Source organism: Dermacentor andersoni, chromosome 8 (genome assembly GCF_023375885.2).
Source record: "Dermacentor andersoni chromosome 8, qqDerAnde1_hic_scaffold, whole genome shotgun sequence".
Taxonomy (NCBI): Eukaryota; Metazoa; Arthropoda; class Arachnida; order Ixodida; family Ixodidae; genus Dermacentor; species Dermacentor andersoni.
This window is the reverse complement of record NC_092821.1, coordinates 66,567,725-66,591,371: the sequence shown is the minus strand read 5'-3', so window position 1 is coordinate 66,591,371 and position 23,647 is coordinate 66,567,725. Positions and strand designations below refer to the sequence as shown.

At 43.7% G+C, this 23,647-nt stretch overlaps 1 protein-coding gene across 3 annotated transcripts in view; it reads right to left on the bottom strand.

The window, feature by feature from the left end:
* Positions 1 to 1,774: 1,774 nt before the first annotated feature.
* Positions 1,775 to 23,647, bottom strand: part of LOC126526431 (uncharacterized) — a 148,143-nt gene continuing 126,270 nt past the window's right edge. For 2 of the 3 annotated variants that reach the window (XM_055068197.2, XM_055068198.2), the window contains one exon: positions 14,884 to 16,887. In XM_055068197.2, the coding sequence (XP_054924172.2) occupies positions 15,836 to 16,887 (1,052 nt within the window). In that variant the 3' untranslated portion in view covers positions 14,884 to 15,835. Of the gene's footprint in view, positions 5,501 to 14,883; positions 16,888 to 23,647 lie in introns of those variants that run through there. The other variant, XR_011896018.1, reaches the window with a different exon arrangement.

The following is a 23,647-nucleotide window of genomic DNA, read 5'->3' as shown; positions in this document are numbered from 1 at the left end:
CATGAATATAAAAAAATTTAATCATAGGGAAATACAACTTTTGCAAAACCGTTGTAACCAACGTAACAAATTCACGTAAGATGTAAAATGACATATTGAGTTTGTCCGCTTTGAATGATCTAATGGATGCCGTTTACAGAACCGCGATACCAGTTCTTGATGCAGAGCTATGAATTTGTAAACTTCGTGCTTCTATTTTTTTGAAACGGTCAAATATTTGAAAATCGTTTTAAGAAAATTGAAGCCCTAAATCGAAATTCCGCTTCCAACAGTCACTAGAATTTAACTTTCTCTTTCAAATGCAACAAATTTCATCAAAATCGATCCAGGGGTTATCTCATAAAAACGTTTTTGCGTTTTTACATGTATTTGAATAGGCCGCGTCGGAGTTGGGCCCGAGCTAAAGCTTCCTCTTAAGTCTGTATGTAAGCAAATCACTGGCAAAAGGAAGGGAGGGGGTTCTGCAGCACTATGTAAAAGCTGGCTGGGTATCACCAAAGCCAAAAAGTCTCTGAACTCCTATCTTGTCTAAGTGTGCACTGTTCTATCAAAGAAAGGCCACTATGCTAGCGTAAATTCTAATGAAATATGAAGCGATTTATGAGGGCTTCAATGTGCCGCTTATTGTGATGAGAGCCTGCACATGATAAAAATTGTGTACACATTAAATAAAATTTTGTAATTACATTTTGCTTCAACGCACTTGTAGACAAAATGGCACTCATGGCAGAATCACTCATGGCAGAATGAGAAGACTTCAACAAAACAAGTAGGTTCATTCACGAGTACATTTACACTGCTTATGTTCTAAAGGTTTCAGAAATGTAGCTTAGCTACAACTAAACAAGGCATCCACAAATTGATTCTACTTAACCACAGAAAATTTTCCAACAATTCAGGGCGCAAACTAAGAAAAACAATCTGCTATTACTTGTTGTTGTGCACATGTAAACCACTTTTCATGCAGAAGGATGTTCAATTAGGCAACTATTTACTTGGAGAACATGTCCTAGTGAGCTGTGGAACATTCAAAATTTCTCGCTAATGAGTATTTTACTGCAAACAGGAGTCTTTTGTACGCATAGTGAATAAACAGATGCTTCGTTGTTGAGCCATTACATCATGGAATATCACATGGCTGTGGCCACTGAAATGTGTGCTCTAAAATGATTACCAAAAATATCTCCGCAACCTTCAGCACAGCTGCATAGTCTCAGCTGTATCATAATTTAAGAAAAGAACTTGTTAATTTATATTCCAATATATTTATTTCCACAGTGTGTACAACATAACTGGTACGATACTTGAATTTGGTATTGTGGTGTTGTCAGTGTCATGTGTCGCGTCGTATCAGTGTTTTCAAATTGTTTCATTGCATTCTTAAAATATAATGGAACAGCTTTTCACGTTATACTCAAAGATGCTATGAATTACCTCGGCAGCTCAACATATCTGAGCATACAGTAACGTTTGTGTAACAGAATGTAGCATACTGCACACGCATGCATGTTCCTAATTCAATTATAACTTAATACATTGACACCCAGATCGCATAACGATGTCGATAGACAATTGCTATATGAGTTCACAAGTTACAAATAAGCAAGCTTTGAAAGAAGACCCAGCACTGAAATGGCCACATGTTGGTGCAGGCGCCTCTTCACGTGGATGTAACGTGCCACAGTCTGAAGCCATACGTGCCACCAAAATGGCTGAGTGGATGTGGAGGTAATCCTTAGGAGTGCAACTTGGACAAAAACAAGAAAAAAGAAAAGAAGCCTCAAATATGTTTATTCATTACATAAAGGTACATCGTCGCCTTATATAGAATTTGTGCAGACTTAATGGAATACAAATAAAATAGTGCCAGAATTGAAACAAATGTAGAATGTTTCAAACTGTTTTTGAAAAATGAGCAGCTATTGTCAAAATATGTGTAACACAATGTACACATCCTAATGTTCATTCCATTCGCAACTTCCCGTAGTTACATCGCAGATTATGTAACATTGTTTACTAAAAGCACACAAACGGAGCACTAGGAACAAATGAGGAAATCACTCGCATACAAAGGGCTCTTCAGAGAGTGCAAATGATCCCTGTATAGCCAGGAAAGTCTAGCTGTCCGAGAAGCGTATCCAGCCTCTACTAAGCACGCTGTCATGTTTTATGCCTACACTCTAAGAAGAGATTACACCCTTTGGCGTGCCCCTTCTGCCACACAACAATAATCGTCATCTGCCTTGATGCGTTTCCTTTCGTTATCGCTGCGAGCCCGGAACTTTCCGGTAACGAACGGCACGCGCGTTATCAGCATAGAACAGTTTACACCCTTTGGAGTGCCCCTTCTGATAACGCGCGTGCCGTTCGTTACCGGAAAGTTCCGGGCTCGCAGCGATAACGAAAGGAAACGCACCAAGGCAGATGACGATTATTGTTGTGTGGCAGAAGGGGCACGCGAAAGGGTGTAATCTCTTCTTAGAGTGTATGCTATGCCAACGGGGGTGACATTTACAATACTTTTGCTTCCATTAGAGGTTTATTAGTGTACAGGTAATGTTTTAGGTGTTCGAAAGCTATCAGAAAATATTTGTATTTACAAAGTGCCTACTTTAAAGCATCAAATATTTGCACGCGCTTAATCTAAAAATTGAATACTTGTATTTATTATTTTAAAAGCATATCCTGTGTACAATTCTGTCGGTGAGGAAATTACTGATGAGAGACTGGCACAACTGTAATTCATAAAGAATCTTTTCAAATTTTGCAAACAGGATTGGCCCAATTTCTTGCCTTCTGCACACAAATGTATTACACAGTGCAGGTTTGTAAGCCGAATTTTATATGTGAAGTTTATACAAATATTTATACAAGTATATGTCACACTAGTGCTTATAGAAATGCTGGTACATTAGTTGAAATAAAATGTAGGAATGAATTAAGCATGGTGGACTTGACATTCGACTCAAATCTTAAATTACTCATCTATGTTACTTATAACAGGTTCTTTCTGTGGTAATAATGAACTTCCAACTGCCGTCACTCAACTTCTCTTACAGCCCCTCATACAATAAAATGCTAACATTCCTCTATTGCTTGCTATCAATAAAGTATTAAATTGCCAAGAACAGACAACTAATACTCATTTTTTGATGCCTTGATTTCATGCTCTAATCAAACAGACAGTGGAAAGCTAGCTTACTGAACAATCTATTTCTCTAATAAATGAACTCATATGTAAAAAAAAGAATCAAATAGAATAAGATTATAAGAATCCAGGATGAACCATGTAGACCAAAACCTAGGGCCAACAAATACATGAATTCGTCTAAGAGAACAAGTTCATATGTACCAAAGAGAATACTGAAAAAAAGAGCCTAAGGAGCACATCATTCAGACATCTGTAGTGTAACAATAATAATTACAATGAACATACACAGTTTGTAGGGGCATGCAAACCGTAATTCTTGAGATACAAACGAACATCGATTACTTTCCGAATAAAGAAAAGCCGCAATATAACAAATTGCTATTTTTGCCGACTTCTTTTAATCAAGGTATAACTGTATTTTGAATTTTTTCTCAGCTACAACGGCTTGTGTGGGTCAGTTCTCCAAATTCCTTTTTCTCTGTGTTCCATAACGTGTTGAGAAAAGATCCAGAGAAAATATGGTGACCCCACAAGAGTGTTTCAGGGACCCTTTAAGAGCAAGCTTCAGCTTGGGGGCTCTCATCTAAATGCATGGGAAAGAAGAAATCGTTTTTCTTCACTACTGCGCCAAACCTGATGATGTTGGTTGCATATAAAAGAAATAGAATCTAGTGACTGTTGGTAGTGAATTTTTTATTTGGGCCATCAATCTTTTAGTAACGATTGTTGAAAATCACGAATTTTCACAAAACGAAACTATCAAGTTTACAACCATGTAACTAAGCAATGAAAAATAATATGACAATTCTGTAAAATGCTCTAAATAGGACATCTAAAGCGGAGAAAATTGATGCATAAAAATGCGTTAAATTTCGCCACTAATAAGTGAGTAAGACATTTGCGATGTCCCCGTAAACATTGTAACAGGTTAACAAAAGATATAAATTGATACATCAGATTTGTCCGCTTTGGAAGATCTAGCGTATGCAGCTTACAGAGCTACGATATCTATTCCAGATACGGAACTAAAAATTTATAAAGTTCTTGCTCCAATTTTTTTCAAGACGATCAATCTTTGTAAATTCTTGTTATAACATTCAGGCCTTCAACCAAAAATGTGCTTCCAGAACTCACCAGAATTTAGCTTTTCCTCTCAAATGTAACAAATTTCGTTATAATCGACCCACTGGTTATTTCAGAAAAGCATTTCTACCTTTTACATTTATTTGAATAGGCGGCATCGGAGTTGCGCCCGAGTTAACGCTTGCTCTCAGGAGCATGTGGGGATACTTGTGCTACCTGATGGGGTAGAACACTACGTAACATAGTACACGTACGTAGATTTTTAATTCAGACTCTAATTCAACGAGATTGTTGACCTACCCTACAGTATCATAGTGCTGTGCTCTCTTAAGTCTGTTCAAGTGATGAGGACCTGAAGCAGGCGATGCAACTATATGGCCGGTCACTCGTATGAATGCCCCGGTGTACCTTCAGGGCATTCTTCAACAAGAATCTCTGAAGGCAGAGTGGGTAATGAAATGGCTTCTCGCCTCATGTGATTCCTAAGGTTGCTTCGTTGTGAGAAGCTCTGAGAGCATGAAGGGCATTGATATGGCTTCTCGCCTGTGCGAGTCTACAGGTGCTGTCTCAGGTGAGTCTTTCGTAAGAATGTGTGGGAGCATGAAGGACATTTAAATGGTCGTTCACCCGTGTGGGTGCACAGGTGCACGTTTAGTTTGTATCTTACGGAGAAGCTCCGAGAGCATGAAGGGCACTGAAATGGCTTTTCGGCTGTGTGGGTGCACAGGTGTTTCGTAAGGCTGCTATTTTCTGAGAAGCTGAGGGAGCATGAAGGGCAGTTTTATGGCTTCTCGCCTGTGTGGATGCGCTGGTGGACTTTCAGGCGATGCTTCCGTGAGAAGCTCTGAGAGCATGACGGGCATTGATATGGCTTCTCACCTGTGTGGGTGAGCAGGTGGGTTTTTAGGTTGCACGCTTGAGAAAACCTCTGAGGGCATGAAGGGCAATGAAATGGCTTCTCCCCTGTATGGGTGCGCAGGTGCTCTTTCAGGCGAGCCTTTATCGAGAAGCTCCGAAAGCATGAAGCGCACTGAAACCTCGTCTTGCCTGTGTGGGTGAGCAGGTGGGTTTTCAGTTTCTGCTTCTGTGGAAAGCTCTGACGGCATAAAGGGCAATGAAACGCCTTCTCGCCAGCATCGACGCTGACATGTGCTTCCAGAATAAATAGTTCATAGGCCTCATAGTCACATCCCTGACGCTGGTGGAGACATCCTCGCTTTGAGTCGTCACATTTGGCAGTTGTTGGTGAACTTGAAGGCTTCGATGCTGCACAAATAAAATAAATTAAATAAGTTATTAGGAAATGCCAAAACAGAACAAAGATGCTAAATTTATTGACAAGCTATCTTTTTTCATTTGATTTGGGAGATCTTCAGGGTGGTTTCAACTACGATGAAACAAAGAACTCCTTATGGTCGTTTTTATTTACTCAATATTTCTGCATTTGAATGCTTCATGACCTTGTTTGTGATGACCACTTTTAAATGGGATTTTTCACAAAGCTAAAGAATTATAAAGTGAGAGAATGTGGAGTGTTTGGCTACTCTCTCCTACGACCCTTAGAGAACAATTTAAAAATGCTATGACCAAGTCTGCTCTCATATCCTCAATGATGACTTGAGGTCCGGTAACCAGGCGGCAGGCAGGGAGATACGATCTCTCCGATGCTATTCACAGCGTGTTTACAGGAGGTATTCAGAGACCTAGATTGGGAAGAATTGGGGATAAGAGTTAATGGAGAATACCTTAGTAACTTGCGATTCGCTGATGATATTGCCTTGCTTAGTAACTCAGGGGACCAACTGCAATGCATGCTCACTGACCTGGAGAGGCAAAGCCGAAGGGTGGGTCTAAAAATTAATCTGCAGAAAACTAAAGTAATGTTTAACAGTCTCGGAAGGGAACAGCAGTTTACAATAGGTAGTGAGGCACTGGAAGTGGTAAGGGAATACATCTACTTAGGACAGGTAGTGACTGCGGATCCGGATCATGAGACTGAAATAATCAGAAGAATAAGAATGGGCTGGGGTGCGTTTGGCAGACATTCTCAGATCATGAACAGCAGGTTGCCATTATCCCTCAAGAGAAAAGTCTATAGCAGCTGTGTCTTACCAATACTCACGTACGAGGCAGAAACCTGGAGGCTTACGAAAAGGGTTCTACTTAAATTGAGGACGACGCAACGACCTATGGAAGGAAAAATAATAGGTGTAACGTTAAGGGATAAGAAAAGAGTAGATTGGGTGAGGGAACAAACGCGCGTTAATGATATCTTAGTTGAAATCAAGAAAAAGAAATGGGCATGGGCAGGACACGTAATGAGGAGGGAAGATAACCGATGGTCATTAAGAGTTACGGAATGGATTCCAAGGGAAGGAAAGCGTAGCAGAGGGTGGCAGAAAGTTAGGTGGGCGGATGAGATTAAGAAGTTTGCAGGGACAACATGGCCACAATTAGTACATGACCGGGGTAGTTGGAGAAGTATGGGGGAGGCCTTTGCCCTGCAGTGGGCATAACCAGGCTGATGATGAACCTTATTTGGCACTTGCAAAATTTGTTATGATTCGCTGGCACAACAAATTTGTCTCGAAAGAGCGTAGATTAGGGCGTGTTGGTACTCCATAACTGAGGTTTTTTTTGCGCACGAAAAGGGACGAAAGACAGTGGCAAGACGCCGACACAGCGCCAACTTCCAGCAATTGTTTTATTCCACGAAGCGGTACACTGTCTCATACGAGACATACGACATATTTGTCGACATATTTGTCTCATACGAGACGTCATCAGTGAGTTTCCTCTTGATCACACACTGAACTTTGGCAACGTTATCGTAAGTCGAGATTCCAAGGCGGCGGCTTAGAAATGCCGCTGTATTCCTCATATAACCTGCCGACACCTACAAACCGGATCCTCTTCCAGAAAAGCCCAGAAAAAAAAAATAATATGCGCGTGTAACCCATGGGAATAACTGCATACACAAACCGCAGATGTTTACAAAACAGCATCCATTTGGGGATAAACCACTTGTCCATGTCGTATCTTCAGCGAATGACTCTGCTTTAGTGTTTCCGGAGACGGTAGCTGGGCCGTTGAGCACAGCTTATCGTGACCCAAGTTGAACTTTGCCAGCACCATGTGCCCTATTCACTAACTGCTAAACGCAAAATGGCGATGGAAAGCGCAATGGATTTTAACACACTAGTAGGCGAAGGTATTGTAGTATTTGCGAAGGGAGGCAGCAAGCACCGTCGGTGGCTGCGAAGCTCTGCAGCGGCCGCCCCGTCCTGCTTTCCGCCATGGCTCCCGGTGACGACACCTCGTTTGCTTCTACTCCTGCGACCCTGCCAACAACGTAGGTTACGGTTACCAACCCCCGCGATCCTGGCATATTCTCAAGCGAAGATAATGTCGACGTTAAAAACTGGCTCAACCTGTGTGAGCGTGTTAGCCAAAACAACCGCTGGTACCCTAATATTATGCTAGCGAATGTTCTATTCTACTTAGGCGGAACTCCTCGTATCTGGTTCCGAACACACGAGGACGAGATCTCTAGCTGCATTGCTTTCAAGGAGAAGCTCTGCGACCTCTTTGGAAATCCCACCGGTCGGTAGCTGGCTGCTAGAAAAGAGCTTGCTACCCGAGTTCAGTCTTCTACTGAATCGTATGTCTCGTACATACCAGACGTGCTCGCTCTTTGCCGGAAAGTCGACGACAACATGGCCGAGGTTGACAAAGTCGGCCACGTACTCAAAGGGATGGCGGACGACGCGTTTAACTTGTTGGTTTTGAACAATGCATCCACCATCGAAGTCTCTGTCAAGGAATGCCGCCGCTTTGAGCTCGCCATAAGCCGCCGCGTCATTCCGCAGTCCTCCCGGCTCCCTAACCCGGCTGTGACGTCGTTTTGCGTCGACCTTACCGCTTCACCACCCTTAAATGAGCACATCACACGTATTCTTCGCCTCGAGCTCGAAACTACAAGTCCTGCACCGTTACATCCACGCCCACTTGACCCCACTACTGGCCAACCAGCCCCAGCGATCTCTCATTCAGGCAGTTGTGCGGCAACAACTTGCCAACCTCAGTTTTCCTGCTGCCTGCTCCGTCTCCCGACCTGACGCCCGACCGGTGCCGACAGCTACGCCTCATAGCTATCTGTATTCCCCTTTCAGATACCGCAACCATACCTAGTGGAGAACTCCGGACGACAAGCCCATTTGCTTCTGTTGCCTCCGCGTTGGCCACGTCGCTCGCCACTGCCGCACCTCCTGGACGTCACCGTATTCGAGCTCCTTTTCGCCGTTTCCTCACCAGTATGCCGACAAGCGCCGTTACTCGTCTCGCCGTGTGCCTCCTACCTCAGAAGTATCCGTCGATGACAGTCGTCCTGCTCGCTCGCCGTCGGTCCCCGTCGCGCCAGCCACGCCGCTATTCGTCAGCGACCAATTATGGACCCTCCTGGACGGAAAACTAGACCATGCAGCTACTGCGGGTAGTGTTGCATTATCTTCGTCGTGTGAAAACCTCCATTGATGCTGCCAACGAACCAGAACTTCCTTGATGTTCATGTAGACGGTGCCCTTTGACGGCGTTAATAGACAATATGCAAGCTAGGCATCACGTTAAGAGACAGAGAGAAAGCGGTTTGGATCAGAGAGGAAACAGGTATAGCCGCTATTCTAATTGACATGAAGAGAAAAAAAATGGAGCTGGGCAGGTCATGTAATGCGCCGGTTAGATAACCGTTGGACCATTAGGGTTACAGAATGGGTACCAAGAGAAAGAAAACGCAGTCGAGGACGGCAGGAGACCAGGTGGAGCGATGAAATTAGGAAATTCGCGGGCGCTAGTTGGAATCGGTTGGCGCAGGACAGGGGTAATTGGAGATCGCAGGAAGAGGCCTTCGTCCTGCAGTGGACATAAACCAGGCTGATGATGATAATAATGATGAGTTTTCAAAAAATGAACAGCTATTATCAAAATATGAGTGAAACAATGCGCACGTCCTGGTGTTCCTAACATTGGCAAGTTCCTGTAGTTCCATCGCACGTTATGAAGCATTGTTTAGTAAAAGCACAAATGGAGCAGAAGGAACGAATGAGCAAATCACTCGCATACAAAGGGCTCTTCAGAGAGTGCAAATTATTCCTGTATAGCCAGGGATGTCTAGCTGCCTGAGAAGCATATACAGGGGCGCTATAACGTAAAGCTATTCCAAACTTTCCTATTCTAATTCTGCAATCAGCGCTCTGCGATTGGTCGAAAACTTTTTAGACCACCCCCGCTTCGCCTGTCTGTTACGCAACGTCACGAAAACCGCGATAGCTCCCCATCTGATACGACGTGTACACACTGAGTATTCATGATTGAACCGAACAAAAAAATAGTTATTTCTGAGATGGAAAACACAAAGACTCAATCGCAGGCTACGGAAAAAGATCGCGGAGCTCAATAACCACATTGAGGAGCATTGCTCCGAACTTAATAAACAGCAATGGAGAGACGCCTGCTCGGCAGCGGATGGAAAAATGCGTAAAGGAAGCAAATGGACCCTCTTGAAACATCTCTTAGGCGATGGACAATCCAAATGTAATCAGAGACTAGTCATAGAACAATTAATTAATAAGGAAAAAATGAGAGGCACCTCAGAAGCCTCCATATTTCGGAAGCTAGCCAACAAATACCTTCCAATTGGCCAAAGCCCAGGTTCTTCCCCCTCAGTATAAGGGCGCGCCTACCCCAGAGCTGGACGTCCCCTTCTCAGAAGCTGAGATCAGGGAAGTGCTGCACAATTTAAATGGAAGGTCTGCCCCAGGCACCGACGGAGTTACAAACCGGCTCTTAAGAAATTTGGACGACAAAGCAATTCAAGCTTTAGTGAAGGAGATAAATGGGGTATGGGAGGAGGGAGCTGTACCGAAGAGTTGGAAGGAGGCCACAATGGTCCGAATCCCCAAGCCAGGTAAATCACCCAGCTCGGAGAACATCTGTCCTATCTCCCTTACTTCTTGCATTAGCAAAGCAGCGGAATATTTATTTTTTATTTTTATTTCAAGAAACCCGGCCCTCACAACGAGGGTATTACATAGGGGGGTGACAGAAATTCAACAAACATATAGAGAAGCGTATTCAAGGAATAGGCAACAAGAATACTAAAAAAAAGTAGAACAGCAACACTTAATGAGACATAATGGAAAAACGCAACATAATAAACAGAACACAAGAATATATATATATATATATATATATATATATATATATATATATATATATATATATATATATATATATATATATATATATATATGTGTGTGTGTGTGTGTGTGTGTGTGTTATGCAGTGCATAGCAGAATATCGAGCGGAATTAACAATTCCCGTATAATATGGTTGGTTTCAGGCCCTTGCTTTCAACCCAGGATGTCATGCTCCTGCTCACAACACAGATAATCGACTCTCAAAGCAAAGATGTAAAAGGGGTCCTCGCACTGGATCTGTCCAAGGCCTTCGATACAATTGCACATTACTATATCCTTCAGGAGATATCGACCCTGAACTTAGGAGTTAGATTCTTCTCCTTCATTACATCCTTCCTCGAGAGCAGGACGGCGGCCATAAAGTTGAGGCAATCAGTCTCGGAATATTTCACACTAGGCAGAAGGGGTACTCCCCAAGGGGCAGTTATCTCACCCTTTCTGTTTAATATAGCAATGCGCAAGTTGTCGGAAAACTTTGGAGCAATTCCTTACGTAGGCCATGCATTATATGCTGGCGATATTACAATCTGGTGTCCTGGAGGATAGGAGGCAACTGTCGAACAAGCCCTACAGGAGGCTCTGGATGTTACAGTCTTTCTTAGAAGGTGCGGGACTGGCACTCTCGCCTGGAAGGTCGGAACTCCTGCTGTACAGACAGGCTAGGCGAGGTGCTAGGGGACTCACCCCACTCGATCAGGTGCTCATTAGCGTTCGTACCAGAGATGGGCACACCATCACGAGAGTACATTCTATCAAAATTCTAGGGCTTTCAATAGACTCAAAGGGCTGCAACGCTAAGACTATAGCCCATCTCACCACGAAAACTGAGAACAGTATTAGATTAATTATGAGAGTGTCCAACAAGAAAGGCGGCATAGGTGAGGATATAATCCTTAGGGCTCACCATGCTTTCCTCATGAGCCATGCGATTTACATAGTCGAAGCCCCCAACAGGACGAAAACGGAACTAGATAAATTAGACGCGCTTATGCGCAAAAGTGTCAGGGTGATCGGCGTGTCAATCACGGCTAGCACAGAGAAACTCATGACGTTGGGAGTACACAACACAACTTCGGAATTAATAGAAGCCCAAAGATCAGCACAGATTATTCGATTATCAAGCTCCGAAGCAGGCAGAAGATTGCTGGATGCGACAGGCCTCCGTCCTAGCTTCAATCAGGGAAATACCACGCAACTTGATATTCAAACAAGGAACTCCTTTATTGTAGACCATCTTCCAAGAAATGTTCACCCCAACACAATAAAGTCGAAGGTTAGCGAGGGCTAGAGCTTTCTTAAAGAACATATCCCGAAGGGAGGCCTTTGTTGACACGGCGCGACACGCCAGTGCCAACAAGCTCTCCGTAGCCATAGTCAATGACAGGGGAAAACTCCTCTCGGCGTCCTCGCTGAAGACCTCCTCGGTCGATGTGGCGGAACAGGCTGCTATAGCTATCGCATTACTTGACTCAAAACGCACTACGGTGTATACGGACTCCCGAGCAGCCGTTAGAGCGTTCGCATCGGGATTGGTAGCCAGAGAAGCAGCCAGGATTCTGAACGGCTAACACCCCTCTCACATTGTTCACCACATAGTCTTGTTCCCAGCTCACATGGGACCAGACGTATTATCGGGTCACCTGAACCCTAATGAGATAGCCCACGACCGTGCGCGAGGTTTCATATGCCGCGATGGGATGGTGTCTCGGGTGAGTTCGGGAGAGCTCGTCCACAGTGATCCTCTAGTTACTTTTCATGAAAGCACATCTCATTACAGAGGAAATGGGCAGAGTTTTCCTTTCTCCCATCATAAACTCAACAGGCCACAAGCTAGCACGCTCCGCATGCTCCAGACGGCGTCCTACCCCTCTAGGGGCTTTCTGAACATGCTCCACTCGCACATTGATCCATTCTGCCCCGATTATGACACTGAATTTAACTCATTAAATCACATGCTCTGGCAGTGCTCTGTGTTACAGGATTTTAACCGAGAAGAAGACGGGACGAAGGCCATCACAGACCAGAAACAAGACGTCCAGTTCCGTGCTGTCCAGAAGGCCCGTGAACGAGCGGAGAGGCATGGCCTCTCTGTTCCGACATGGGACTAGCCAACGGCTTCTAAAGTCGTTTACTACTACTGCTACTACTACTACTACTACTATTCCTGATTCGACCCCTTTTCGCCATTAGCCCTCGGTTTTTGTCAAAAGTTTTCGGATTGCACCCATTTCAGCTGCCTGTCACGCGACGTTACAAAACCGCGAAAACTAAGCGCGTCAAAGCGACGTGTACACGTTAAAGATGCATTATACGCCAAAAAAAAACCCTGATTTTTTTCTGAATAGCCGCAGGTTGCACTGTCCGAAAGGAATAAAAGATGGCTGCCGCCGATCGCTCAGGCACTGGCTACTCGCACCTGTCACGGAGCATGGGTCTATTTGCGTACAATGAAACCTTTTGCGTGGCCGTGTAGCGTTTTCTAGCCCTTTCGACACGTTTACGACCTCACTCTGCCAACTCTTTTTAGCTGAGGATTCGTTTTAGCGGCATTCTTAACCTTCGTTGCATGCTGCCGCGGTTTTCGACCAGCCACCGCAAGCTAAGTAAGCGAAAGCGGACCAATAGCAGACGGCGGCACTACGTTCTTTATTCGGTTATCGATATTCAGTGCACTGGCTCGGCCCCATTGAATCTCTCTCCATTTGAGCATGCTCCTCGATTCTTCTTTTCAGCCAATTAGATAAGACAAGCCGCTCAGTGTAGGCAATGTTATTCGTTTTTAAAGCAAACAAAAGTGACTTCCTATAAACGAGGAGCGCGTTTGACTGGTCTGTTTAGACAACCCTTCGGTTCATCGCCCGTCAACGGTTACTCAAATTTGACGTCAGGAGATTGGAATAAATATATTAGAATAGCTTTACCTTATAGGGCCCCAGCCTCTACTACGCACATTCTGACGTTTTATGCCTATACTATGCCCACGGGGGTAACATTTATCATACTTTCGCTTGACTATGAGGTTTATTTCTGCACACATCATTTTTTAAGTGTTCGAAGGCTATTAGAAAATATTTGTATTGACAAAGTGCCTACTTCAAGTTATCAAATCATCGCACGCCCTTAATCAAAACAGTGAATCCTCATATTTATTATCTTAAAAGCATGTCTTGTGCACAATTTTGTTGGTGAGGAAATTCCTGATGAGAGACTGGTACAACTGCAATTCAGAATCTTTTCAAACTTCGAAAAACAGGATTTGCCCAATTTCTTGCCTTCTGTTCACAACTGTATTATACAGTGCACGTATATATGCCCAATTCAAGATGTAAATTTTATATGAAAATTGAAAATCTATGCCTGTGTACTGTACTGCCAAGTTGACAAAGGGGGCAGGACCTCTGTCAAGCTTACGAGCTTTTATTCCTGTCTCCTTCTCTGTCCAAGAGAAAAATAAAGACTGAATTGAATTGAGTTAAATATTTGTACAAATATATGTCACACTAGTGCTTATGGAAATGCTGGTACGTTAGTTGAAATAAAATGTAGAAATGTATTACGCATGGTGGGCTTCACATTAGATGTAATGCTCAAATTACTGATTTACGTTACTCATAACAGGTTCTTTCTGTGCTAATAATGAACATCCAACTGTCGTCATTAAACTTCTATTGCAACTCAAGATACAAAAAATGCTAACCCTATATTGTATGCTGTAATTCAAGTATTGTGTAAATGTAACTATGTGTAAGTGTAATTCACATACTCAGTAAACACTGGCATTTGGGGCTCTGATGAAACAGACAGTGGAACGCTAACTTACTGAACAATTAATTCCTCTAAAAAGTAACCACTTGTAAAAAAAAAGGTGGGAATAGAATAAGATGAAAAGAATCTCCAGCATGAACCATGTAGACCGACACCTAGAGCCAACAAGTAGATGAATTGGTCTAAGAGAACAAGTTCATAGGTACCAATGAGAATACTACGAGCTTAAAAAGCACATCATTCACACAACTGTAGTGTAACAATAAGTATTAGAATGAACATACATAGCTTGTAGGGGCATGCAAAGAGTAATTCTTGAGATAGGTACAAACATTGACTACTTCTCGAAGAATGAAAAGCCACGATGTAACAAACTGCTGTTCTTGCCGACTTCTTTTCATCAAGGTTTCACTGTATCTTGAATTTCTTTCTCAGCTACAACGGTTTGTGTGGGTGAGTTCTCGTAATTCATTTTGCTGTGTTCCATAACCTGTTGAGAAAAGTTCTAGAGTAAATAAAGTGACTCCAGGAAAGTGTTTCAGGGACCCTTTAAGAGCAAACTTCAGCTTGGTACTACTGCACCAAACCTGATGAGGTTTGTTGCATATAAAAGAAATGGAATCTGTTGACTGTTGTGAGTGAATTTTTTATTCAGGCCATAAAGCTTTTAATAAAAATTGTTGAAAAACACCAGTTTTCAGAAAATGAGACTATCAAGTTCACTACTCGTACTCGGAAATAAAAAATGATATCATAATTCAACATATGCCACCAATAAGTGAGTAGGACATTTGCAATGTCCCCGTAAACTATGTAACAAGTTCACGAAAGAGGTACGGGGATAACTGCGAGAGGTACAGGAATCGATACCCTGCACCTCCACCAAAATGTTTTGCGAACGAAGGATTAAAAACTGGAGACTATTTAGAGAGCATATTTACAAAGGAAAACTGCAGTGGTGGCCAGTTCAGCCGACAACTCGAGAGCCAGAGAGCGTTCGTCGTCTTCATCGGGGCGTCCGGGTGCAACGTCCACAAGAAACACGCAATATGCATGTATTAATATAGATTGATACATGCATATTGATTTGTCCGTTTTGGAAGATCAAGCGTACCGAGTTTACAGAACTACGATATCTATTCTAGGTGCAGAGCTAAAAATTTGAAAACTTCTTGTTCCAACCTTATTTTCAAGCTGAACAATCTTTGTAAATTTCTGTTATAACATTCAGGCCTTCAACCAAAAATCTGCTTCCAACAGTCACGCGAATTTAATTTTTCTCTGAGATGTCACAAATTTCGTCATAATCGGCCCACCGGTTATTTTAGAAAGGCATTTCTGCGTTTTACATATATTTGAATAGGCGGTATCGGAGTTGCGCTTGAGTTAACGCTTGTTCTCAAGAGCATGTGGAGACACTTTTGTTACCTGATAGGGCAACATACTACACGTATGTAGATTTTTAATTCAGACTCTAGTTCAACGAGATTGTTGACCTACCCTACAGTATCATGGTGCTGTGCTCTCTTAAGCCTGCTCAAGTGATGATGACCTGGAGCAGACGGTGCAAGTTTATGGCCGGTCACCTGCATGAATGCACTGGTGTATCTTCAGGGCATTCTTCAACGGCAACCTCTGAAGGCAGAGTGGGCACTGAAATGGCTTCTCGTCTCCTGTGTTTCCTGAGGTTGCTCCTTTGTGAGAAGCTTTTAGAGCATGAAGGGCACTGAAATGGCTTCTCGCCTGTGTGGGTGCGCAGGTGGGCTTTCAGGTAGGCCTTTCGTGAGAAGCTCTGAGAGCATGAAGGGCAGTCAAATGGCTTCTCGCTTGAGTGAGTCTGCAGGTGCTCTTTCAGGTGAGTCTTTCGTGAGAATGTCTGGGAGCATGAAGGGCACTCAAATGGCTTCTCGCCTGTGTGAGTGAGAAGATGGCTTTTCAGGTGGCCTTTCTGTGTGAATCTCTGGACGCACGAAGGGCATTTAAATGGCCGCTCACCGGTGTGGGTGCACAGGTGAACGTTAAGTTTGTATCTTACTGAGAAACTCCGAGAGCATGAAGGACACTGAAATGGCTTTTCGGCTGTGTGGGTGCACAGGTGCTTCGTAAGGCTGCTGTTTTCTGCGAAGCTCAGGGAGCATGAAGGGCACTTGTATGGCTTCTCGCCTGTGTGGATGCGCAGGTGGACTTTCAGGCGATACTTGCGTGAGAAGCTCTGAGAACATGAAGGGCACTGATATGGCTTCTCGCCTGTGTGGGTGAGCAGGTGGGTTTTCAGGTTGGACTTTTGATAAAAGGTCTGAGGGCATAAAGGGCAATGAAATGGCTTCTCGCCCGTGTGGGTGCGCAGGTGCTCTTTCAGGCGAGCCTTTACCGAGAAGCTCCGAAAGCATGAAGTGCACTGAAATGGCGTCTTGCCTGTGTGGGTGAGCAGGTGGGTTTTTAGTCTCTGCTTCTGTGGAAAGCTCAGAGGGCATAAAGGGCAGTAAAACGGTTTCTCGCCAGTATGGACGCTGGCATGTGCTTCCAGAAGAAATCGTTCATCAGCCTCATAGTCACATAGCTGACATCGGTGGAGGCATCCTTGCTTTGAGTTGTCACATTTGGCAGTTGATGGAGAAATTGAAGGCCTCGATGCTGCACAAAAAAGTAAATAAGAGTTATTAGGAAATGCCAAAAAATAACACAGATGCTAAATTTAATGACAAGCTATCTTTCTCATTTGATTTGGGAGATCTTCAGTGAGATTTCAAGTACGATGAAACATCATCATCATCATCAGCCTGGTTACGCCCACTGCAGGGCAAAGGCCTCTCCCATACTTCTCCAACTACCCCGGTCATATACTAATTGTGGCCATGTTGTCCCTGCAAACTTCTTAATCTCATCCGCCCACCTAACTTTCTGCCGCCCCCTGCTACGCTTCCCTTCCCTTTGAATCCAGTCCGTAACCCTTAATGACCATCGGGTATCTTCCCTCTTCATTACATGTCCTGCCCATGGCCATTTCTTTTTCTTGATTTAAACTAAGGTGTCATTAACTCGCGTTTGTTCCCTCACCCAATTTGCTCTTTTCTTATCCCTTAACGTTACACCCATCATTTTTCTTTCCATAGCTCGTTGCGCCATCCTCCATTTAAGTAGAACCCTTTTCGTAAGCCTCCAGGTTTCTGCCCCGTACGTGAGTACTGGTGAGACACAGCTGTTATACACTTTTCTCTTGAGGGATAATGGCAACCTGCTGTTCATGATCTGAGAATGCCTGCCAAAAGAACCCCAGCCCATTCTTATTCTTCTGATTATTTCAGTGTCATGATCCGGATCCGCGGTCACTACCTGCCCTAAGTAGATGTATTCCCTTACCACTTCCAGTCCCTCGCTACCTATCGTACACTGCTGTTCTCTTCCGACACTATTAAAGATTACTTTAATTTTCTGCAGATTAATCTTTAGACCCACCCTTCTGCTTTACTTCTCCAGGTCAGTGGGTATGCATTCCAATTGCTCCCTTGAGTTACTAAGCAAATTAAAAAAAATTTAATTATGGGGTTTTACGTGCCAAAACCACTTTCTGATTATGAGGCACGCCGTAGCGGGGGTTTCCGGAAATTTCGACCACCTGGGTTTCTTTAACGTGCACCTAAATCCAAGTACACGGGTGTTTTCGCATTTCGCCCCCATCGAAATGCGGCCGCCGTGGCCGGGATTCGATCCCGCGACCTCGTGCTCAGCAGCCTAACACCATAGCCACTGAGCAACCACGACGGGTTGAGTTACTAAGCAAGGCAATACTATCAGCAAATCCCAAGTTAATAAGATATTCTCCATTAACTCTTATCCTCAATTCTTTCCAATCTAGGTCTCTGAACACCTCCTGTAAACACGCTGTGAATAGCATTGGAGAGATCGCATCTCCCTGCCTGACGCCATTCTTTATTGGGATTTGGTTACTTTCTTTATGGAGAACTACGGTGGCTGTGGAGCCCTTATAGATATCTTTCAGTATTTTTACATAAAGCTCGTCTACGCCCTGATTCAGTAATGCATGCATGACTGCTGATGTTTCGGCTGAATCAAACACGTTGTACGTAATCAATGAAAGCTACATATAAGGGTTGGTTATATTCCGCACAGTATTCTATCACCTGATTGATAGTGTGAATGTGGTCTATTGTTGAGTAGCCTTAAATAAATCCTGCCTGGTCCTTTGGTTGACGAAGTCTAAGGTGTTCCTGATTCTCTTTGTGATTACCTTAGTAAATGCTTTGTAGGCAACGGACAGTGAGCTGATCGGTATATAATTTGCAACTGCCGTCCCCATGTTTATGGATTAAGTATATTTTGGCGTTCTTCCAAGATTCCGGTACGCTCAAGGTCATGAGGCATTGCGTATACAGGGTGGCCAGTTTCTCTAGAACAACCAGCCCACCATCCTTCAACAAATCTGCTGTTACCTGATCCTCCCCAGCTGTCTTCCCCTTTTGCATGATTCCCAAGGCTTTCTTTACTTCTTCCGGCGTTACTTGTGGGATTTCAAATTCCTCTAGACTATTCTCTCTTCCATTATCGTCGTGGGTGCCACTAAGCATGTACAAATATTTATAGTACTCCTCAGGCACTTCAACTATCTCATCGATATTAGTAATGATATTGCCGGTTTTGTCTCTTAACGCATACATCTGATTCTTGCCTATTCCTAGTTTCTTCTTCACTGCTTTTAGGCTTCCTCCGTTCGTACGAGCATGTTCAATTCAATCCATATTATACTTCCTTATGTTAGCTGTCTTACACTTGTTAATTAACTTGGAAAGTTCAGCCAGTTCTATACTAGCTGTAGGGTTAGAGGCTTTCATACATTGGCGTTTCTTGATCAGATCTTTCGTCTCCTGCGATAGCTTACTGGTATCCTGTCTAACGAAGTTGCCGCAGACTTCTATTGCACACTCATGATGCCCATAAGATTGTCGTTCATTGCTTGAACACTAAGGTCCTTTTCCTGAGGTAAAGTTGAATACCTGGTTCAGTAGGTTTATCCGGAATTCCTCTGTTTTCCCTCCTACCGCTAACTCATTTATCGGCTTCATATGTACCAGTTTCTTTCGCTCCCTCCTCAAGTCTAGGCGAATTCGAGTTCTTAAGATCCTATGGTCACTGCAGCGCACCTTGCCGACCGAGCACGTCCACATCTTGTATGATGCCAGGGTTAGCGCAGAGTACGAAGTCTATTTCATTTCTAGTCTCGCCATTCGGGCTCCTCCACGTCAACTTCCGGCTATCCCGCTTGCGGAAGAAGGTATTCATTATCTGCATATTATTCTCCTCTGCAAGCTCTACTAATAACTCTCCCCTGCTATTCCTAGAGCCTATGCCATATTCCCCCACTGATTTGTCTCCAGCCTGCTTCTTGCCTACTCTGGCATTGAAATCGGCCATCAGTATAGTATATTTTCTTTTGACTTTACCCATCACAGATTCCACGTCCTCATAGAAGGTTTCGACTTCCTGGTCATCATGAGTGGATGTATGGGCGTAGATTTGTATCTTCAATTTGTACCTCGTATTAAGTTTCACAACAGCGATAAAACAAAGAACTCCTAATGGTCGTTTTTATTTACTCAATATTTCTGCACTGGAATGCTTCATGGCCTTGTTGGCGAAGTTCACTTATAAGAGGGATTTTTCAGAAAGCTAAACAATTACAAAATGAGTGAATGTGGAGTGTTCGACAACTCTCTCCTACGACCCTTAGAGAACACTTCAAAAATGCTTTGACCAAGCCTGATCTCATATCCTCAATGATCACTTGAGGCCCGGTAACCATATTTGGCACTTGCAAAATTTGTTATGATTCGCTGGCACAACAAATTTGTTTCATACGAGACTTCACCTGCGAGTTTCCTCTTGATCACACACAGAACTTTGGCAACATTATCGTAAGTCGAGATTACAAGGATCCGGCTAGAAAATGCCGCAGTTTTTCCCATATAACCTGCCAACACCTACAACCGGCATACTCTTTCAGAACAGCACAGAAAGACAAAATAATAACAAGCGCGTATAACCCATTATCCCTCAAGAGAAAAGTGTATAACATCTGTATCTTACCAGTACTCACGTACGGGGCAGAAACCTGGAAGCTTACGGAAAGGGTTCTACTCAAATTGAGGACGACGCAACGAGCTATGGAAAGAAGAATGATAGGTGTAACGTTAAGGGATAAGAAAAGAGCAGATTGGGTGAGGGAACAAACGCGAGTTAATGATCTTAGTTGAAATCAAGAAAAAGAAATGGGTATGGGCAGTACACGTAATGAGGAGGGAAGATAACCGATGGTCATTAAGAGTTACGGAATGGATTCCAAGGGAAGGGAAGCGTAGCAGAGGGCGGCAGAAAGTTAGGTGGGCGGATGAGATTAAGAAGTTTGCAGGGACAACATGGCCACAATTAGTACATGACCGGGGTAGTTGGAGAAGTATGGGAGAGGCCTTTGCCCTGCAGTGGGCATAACCAGGCTGATGATGATGATGATAACCCATGGAAGAAATTGCATACGCAACCCCCAAATGTTTAAAACCAGCACCTATTTGGGGATAAACCACGTGTCTGTGTCGTATCTTCAGCCAATGACTCTGCTTGACTGTTTCCGGAGACGGGAGCTGGGCTGTTGAGCACGGCTTATCGTGACCCAAGTTCCACTTTGCCAGCACCATGTGCACTATTCACTAAATGCTAAGCGCAACATGGCGACCCATTCAGAGGAGGAAAATGAATGACAGTGCTGGACAGGGGAAGGGAGCTTCAACAGAGAGGGGTGGAAAAATGGTGGGGATCCCCAGGAGATAACGAAAGTGTAAGTACTCGAGAACCTTGCCCTGAAGTGTGGCTTTGTGGCAGCGCATGCTGTGTTGCCTTGGAGTGAAACTTAAAATCGGAATTCCAGTAATTCGCATCCAGATCGTGACCCTACGGTAAAATTTTTACGATGTTTGGTACGGCTTAGAGGTGCGAAAATACGGCAACTTCTTTTTGAGTGCACTCTGCTCCTTGTGCTCTGCCATCACAACATAGCGGCAAATGATTGCTGGAACCGACAAGATATAGCACGCGCCCTTTGCAGAGCGTCGTGAATTTTAACACACTAGAAGGTGAAGGTATTGTAGTGTTCAAGTAGGGAGGCACCAAGCACCGTCGGTGGCTCCGAAGGAAAGACACAAATACTAGTCTCATACCGTGCCCAACTTACCCCTCGATTGCAGGGTGTGTGTGTGTGTGTGTGTGTGTGTGTGTGTGTGTGTGTGTGTGTGTGTGTGTGAGAGAGGATGTTACGAACGTCCTCTTTAGAACCGGGCAGTGGGTTCCGCCACCAAGCTCTTAATTTAATACCTAATGTCCTAAGTGTGTTAAAAAAAGAAAAGAAAAAACACGGTGAATTCCCATAAACAAAGTTTTTGAAACCCTAGTGTGAGCATTGTTTTTATACGCCCCCGTTGTTTCTAGTTTACCCATTTTTCTTTCGCTAAGCTTCAAATCGCCTTTTACTAATCGCCCTACTCAGGACATGTTTACTTTCCCCCTGTTCTCGCTGAACCCAAGGGCGTCAAGGAGGCCAGTGATTCCTAAATCGACGGCTGGGCAGATATCTTCACACTCTAATAAAACAAGCTCCATGGTTTCCCTAGCTCTACCGCAGCAAGCACATGCTTCTTCTTCCTTCTTATATCTCGCTTTATAAGTGCGTGTTCCAAGGTATTCTGATCTCGCTTCGAAAAGTACTGAGCTTCCCTTTGAGTTACCATAAATTTCTTTCCCAATTTCGTTTTTTTTCCTCTTAAGTAGTTAGTCATAGTAGGTTTCCTTTCCATTGTCGCCAACCATGAGATTATTTCAGCCTCTTTGACTTTTCGCTTGACGTTCTTTGTTGCTGTGTTGCTCACCCCACAGGCCGCATACTTGCTGGCAAGCTTCCTATTTTTTTTCCTCCACTGTGAACCAGTGTTATTCCTGTACAAATACCTGAACACTCCCCCAATGCGTTTACCTTCTTCCATATTTCTAAGTCGTTCTGCATAATTAATTTTTCTGTGAGCTTCCCTCACTTAAAAACTTATCAAGGCCATATCACCCTGGGCAGTTTCAATGCATGGCGTCCCACTGACCTTTGGTTCCCATCAAGTCCTGATTGTACCCCTGATTTCAAGCAAACAGTCACATTTCCAAAAGTAAGTCCTGGAACCATTACACCTTTCCACATACCCTGCAGCACCTAGTATCTATTGTATCCCCAAAGCGCTCTGTGTTTCATTTTGGCCGCATTTTCTTCCCCTCTACTTTATTGTTTTTTCCTGTGTTTCCATATATTTATTGCCTTCATTTATCCGCATACCAAGATATTTGTGTTCGTTTACGCAAGATATTTCCTGGCGCGGTATTGTCACTGTCTGTTCGCTGTTTTCAATGTATACTATAACACCCCATATTAACACCCCATAAGGATATTATTTCCTTCTAGCTCCTATTCCCTCCTAACCCTGTACATCATAAACAGAAGTGGGGATAACGGGCACCCCTGTCTCAGTCCCTTGTTGATATCAACTTTCTCCTCGCTCCTCATCCCTTCCCATTCAACACAAACGGTATTTTCTAGGTAAATCTCTATCTGAAAAGCTGTAGAGAATCGTCACCCAAGCCTTCCCTTCCAGAAAACCCCACGAAATGTTATGGCCTACGTTGTAGCTTCTGTAATTTCTAAATACGCCACACAAAACTGTTTCTTTTCTACTGTGAATATTTCAATAGACTGAGTAAGGACCAAAATTATCATCCAGACGCCTACCTATTATGAAGCCATTGTGAAGTTCTTCCAAAATGCCATTATTCCCTGGCCATTCCTGACGCTTTAATTTAATTGCCTGCATTGCTAACCTGTATATTACCGATATAATGCTCAACGAGTGAATACGAGTAAATTCTTTCTCCCTCCTGCCTCTATAAATTATATTTATTCTACTCTGTCGCCAACTGTATAATATTCGTCTACCTTATAGACTTCTACTGCTTTCAACAGAGCTTCCTTACCTTTTGGTCCTAGTTTACTAATCAGCCTAACGGGAACCTTGTCTAGGCCTATAGCTGTCGGCTTCGGAATTTTCTCTTGGGCTTTCTTCCAGTTGAAATTTATCAGCACCAGCTCCTTTTCCACCTGGGTCTCTTTCATGGTCTTCTTTTCTTCAAATACAACCTCGGCATTGCCTTGGAACGATTCTGCTGTTATTTTTCCGATGTAATTTAAGGCCGCGTTCCCTTACAGTTTGTTTCCATCTTCCTCTAGGACATGTATTGTTTCAGACTTCCTGATTAATAAATTTATGTGGTTCCAAAATATTCTAGTTGCGGCCTT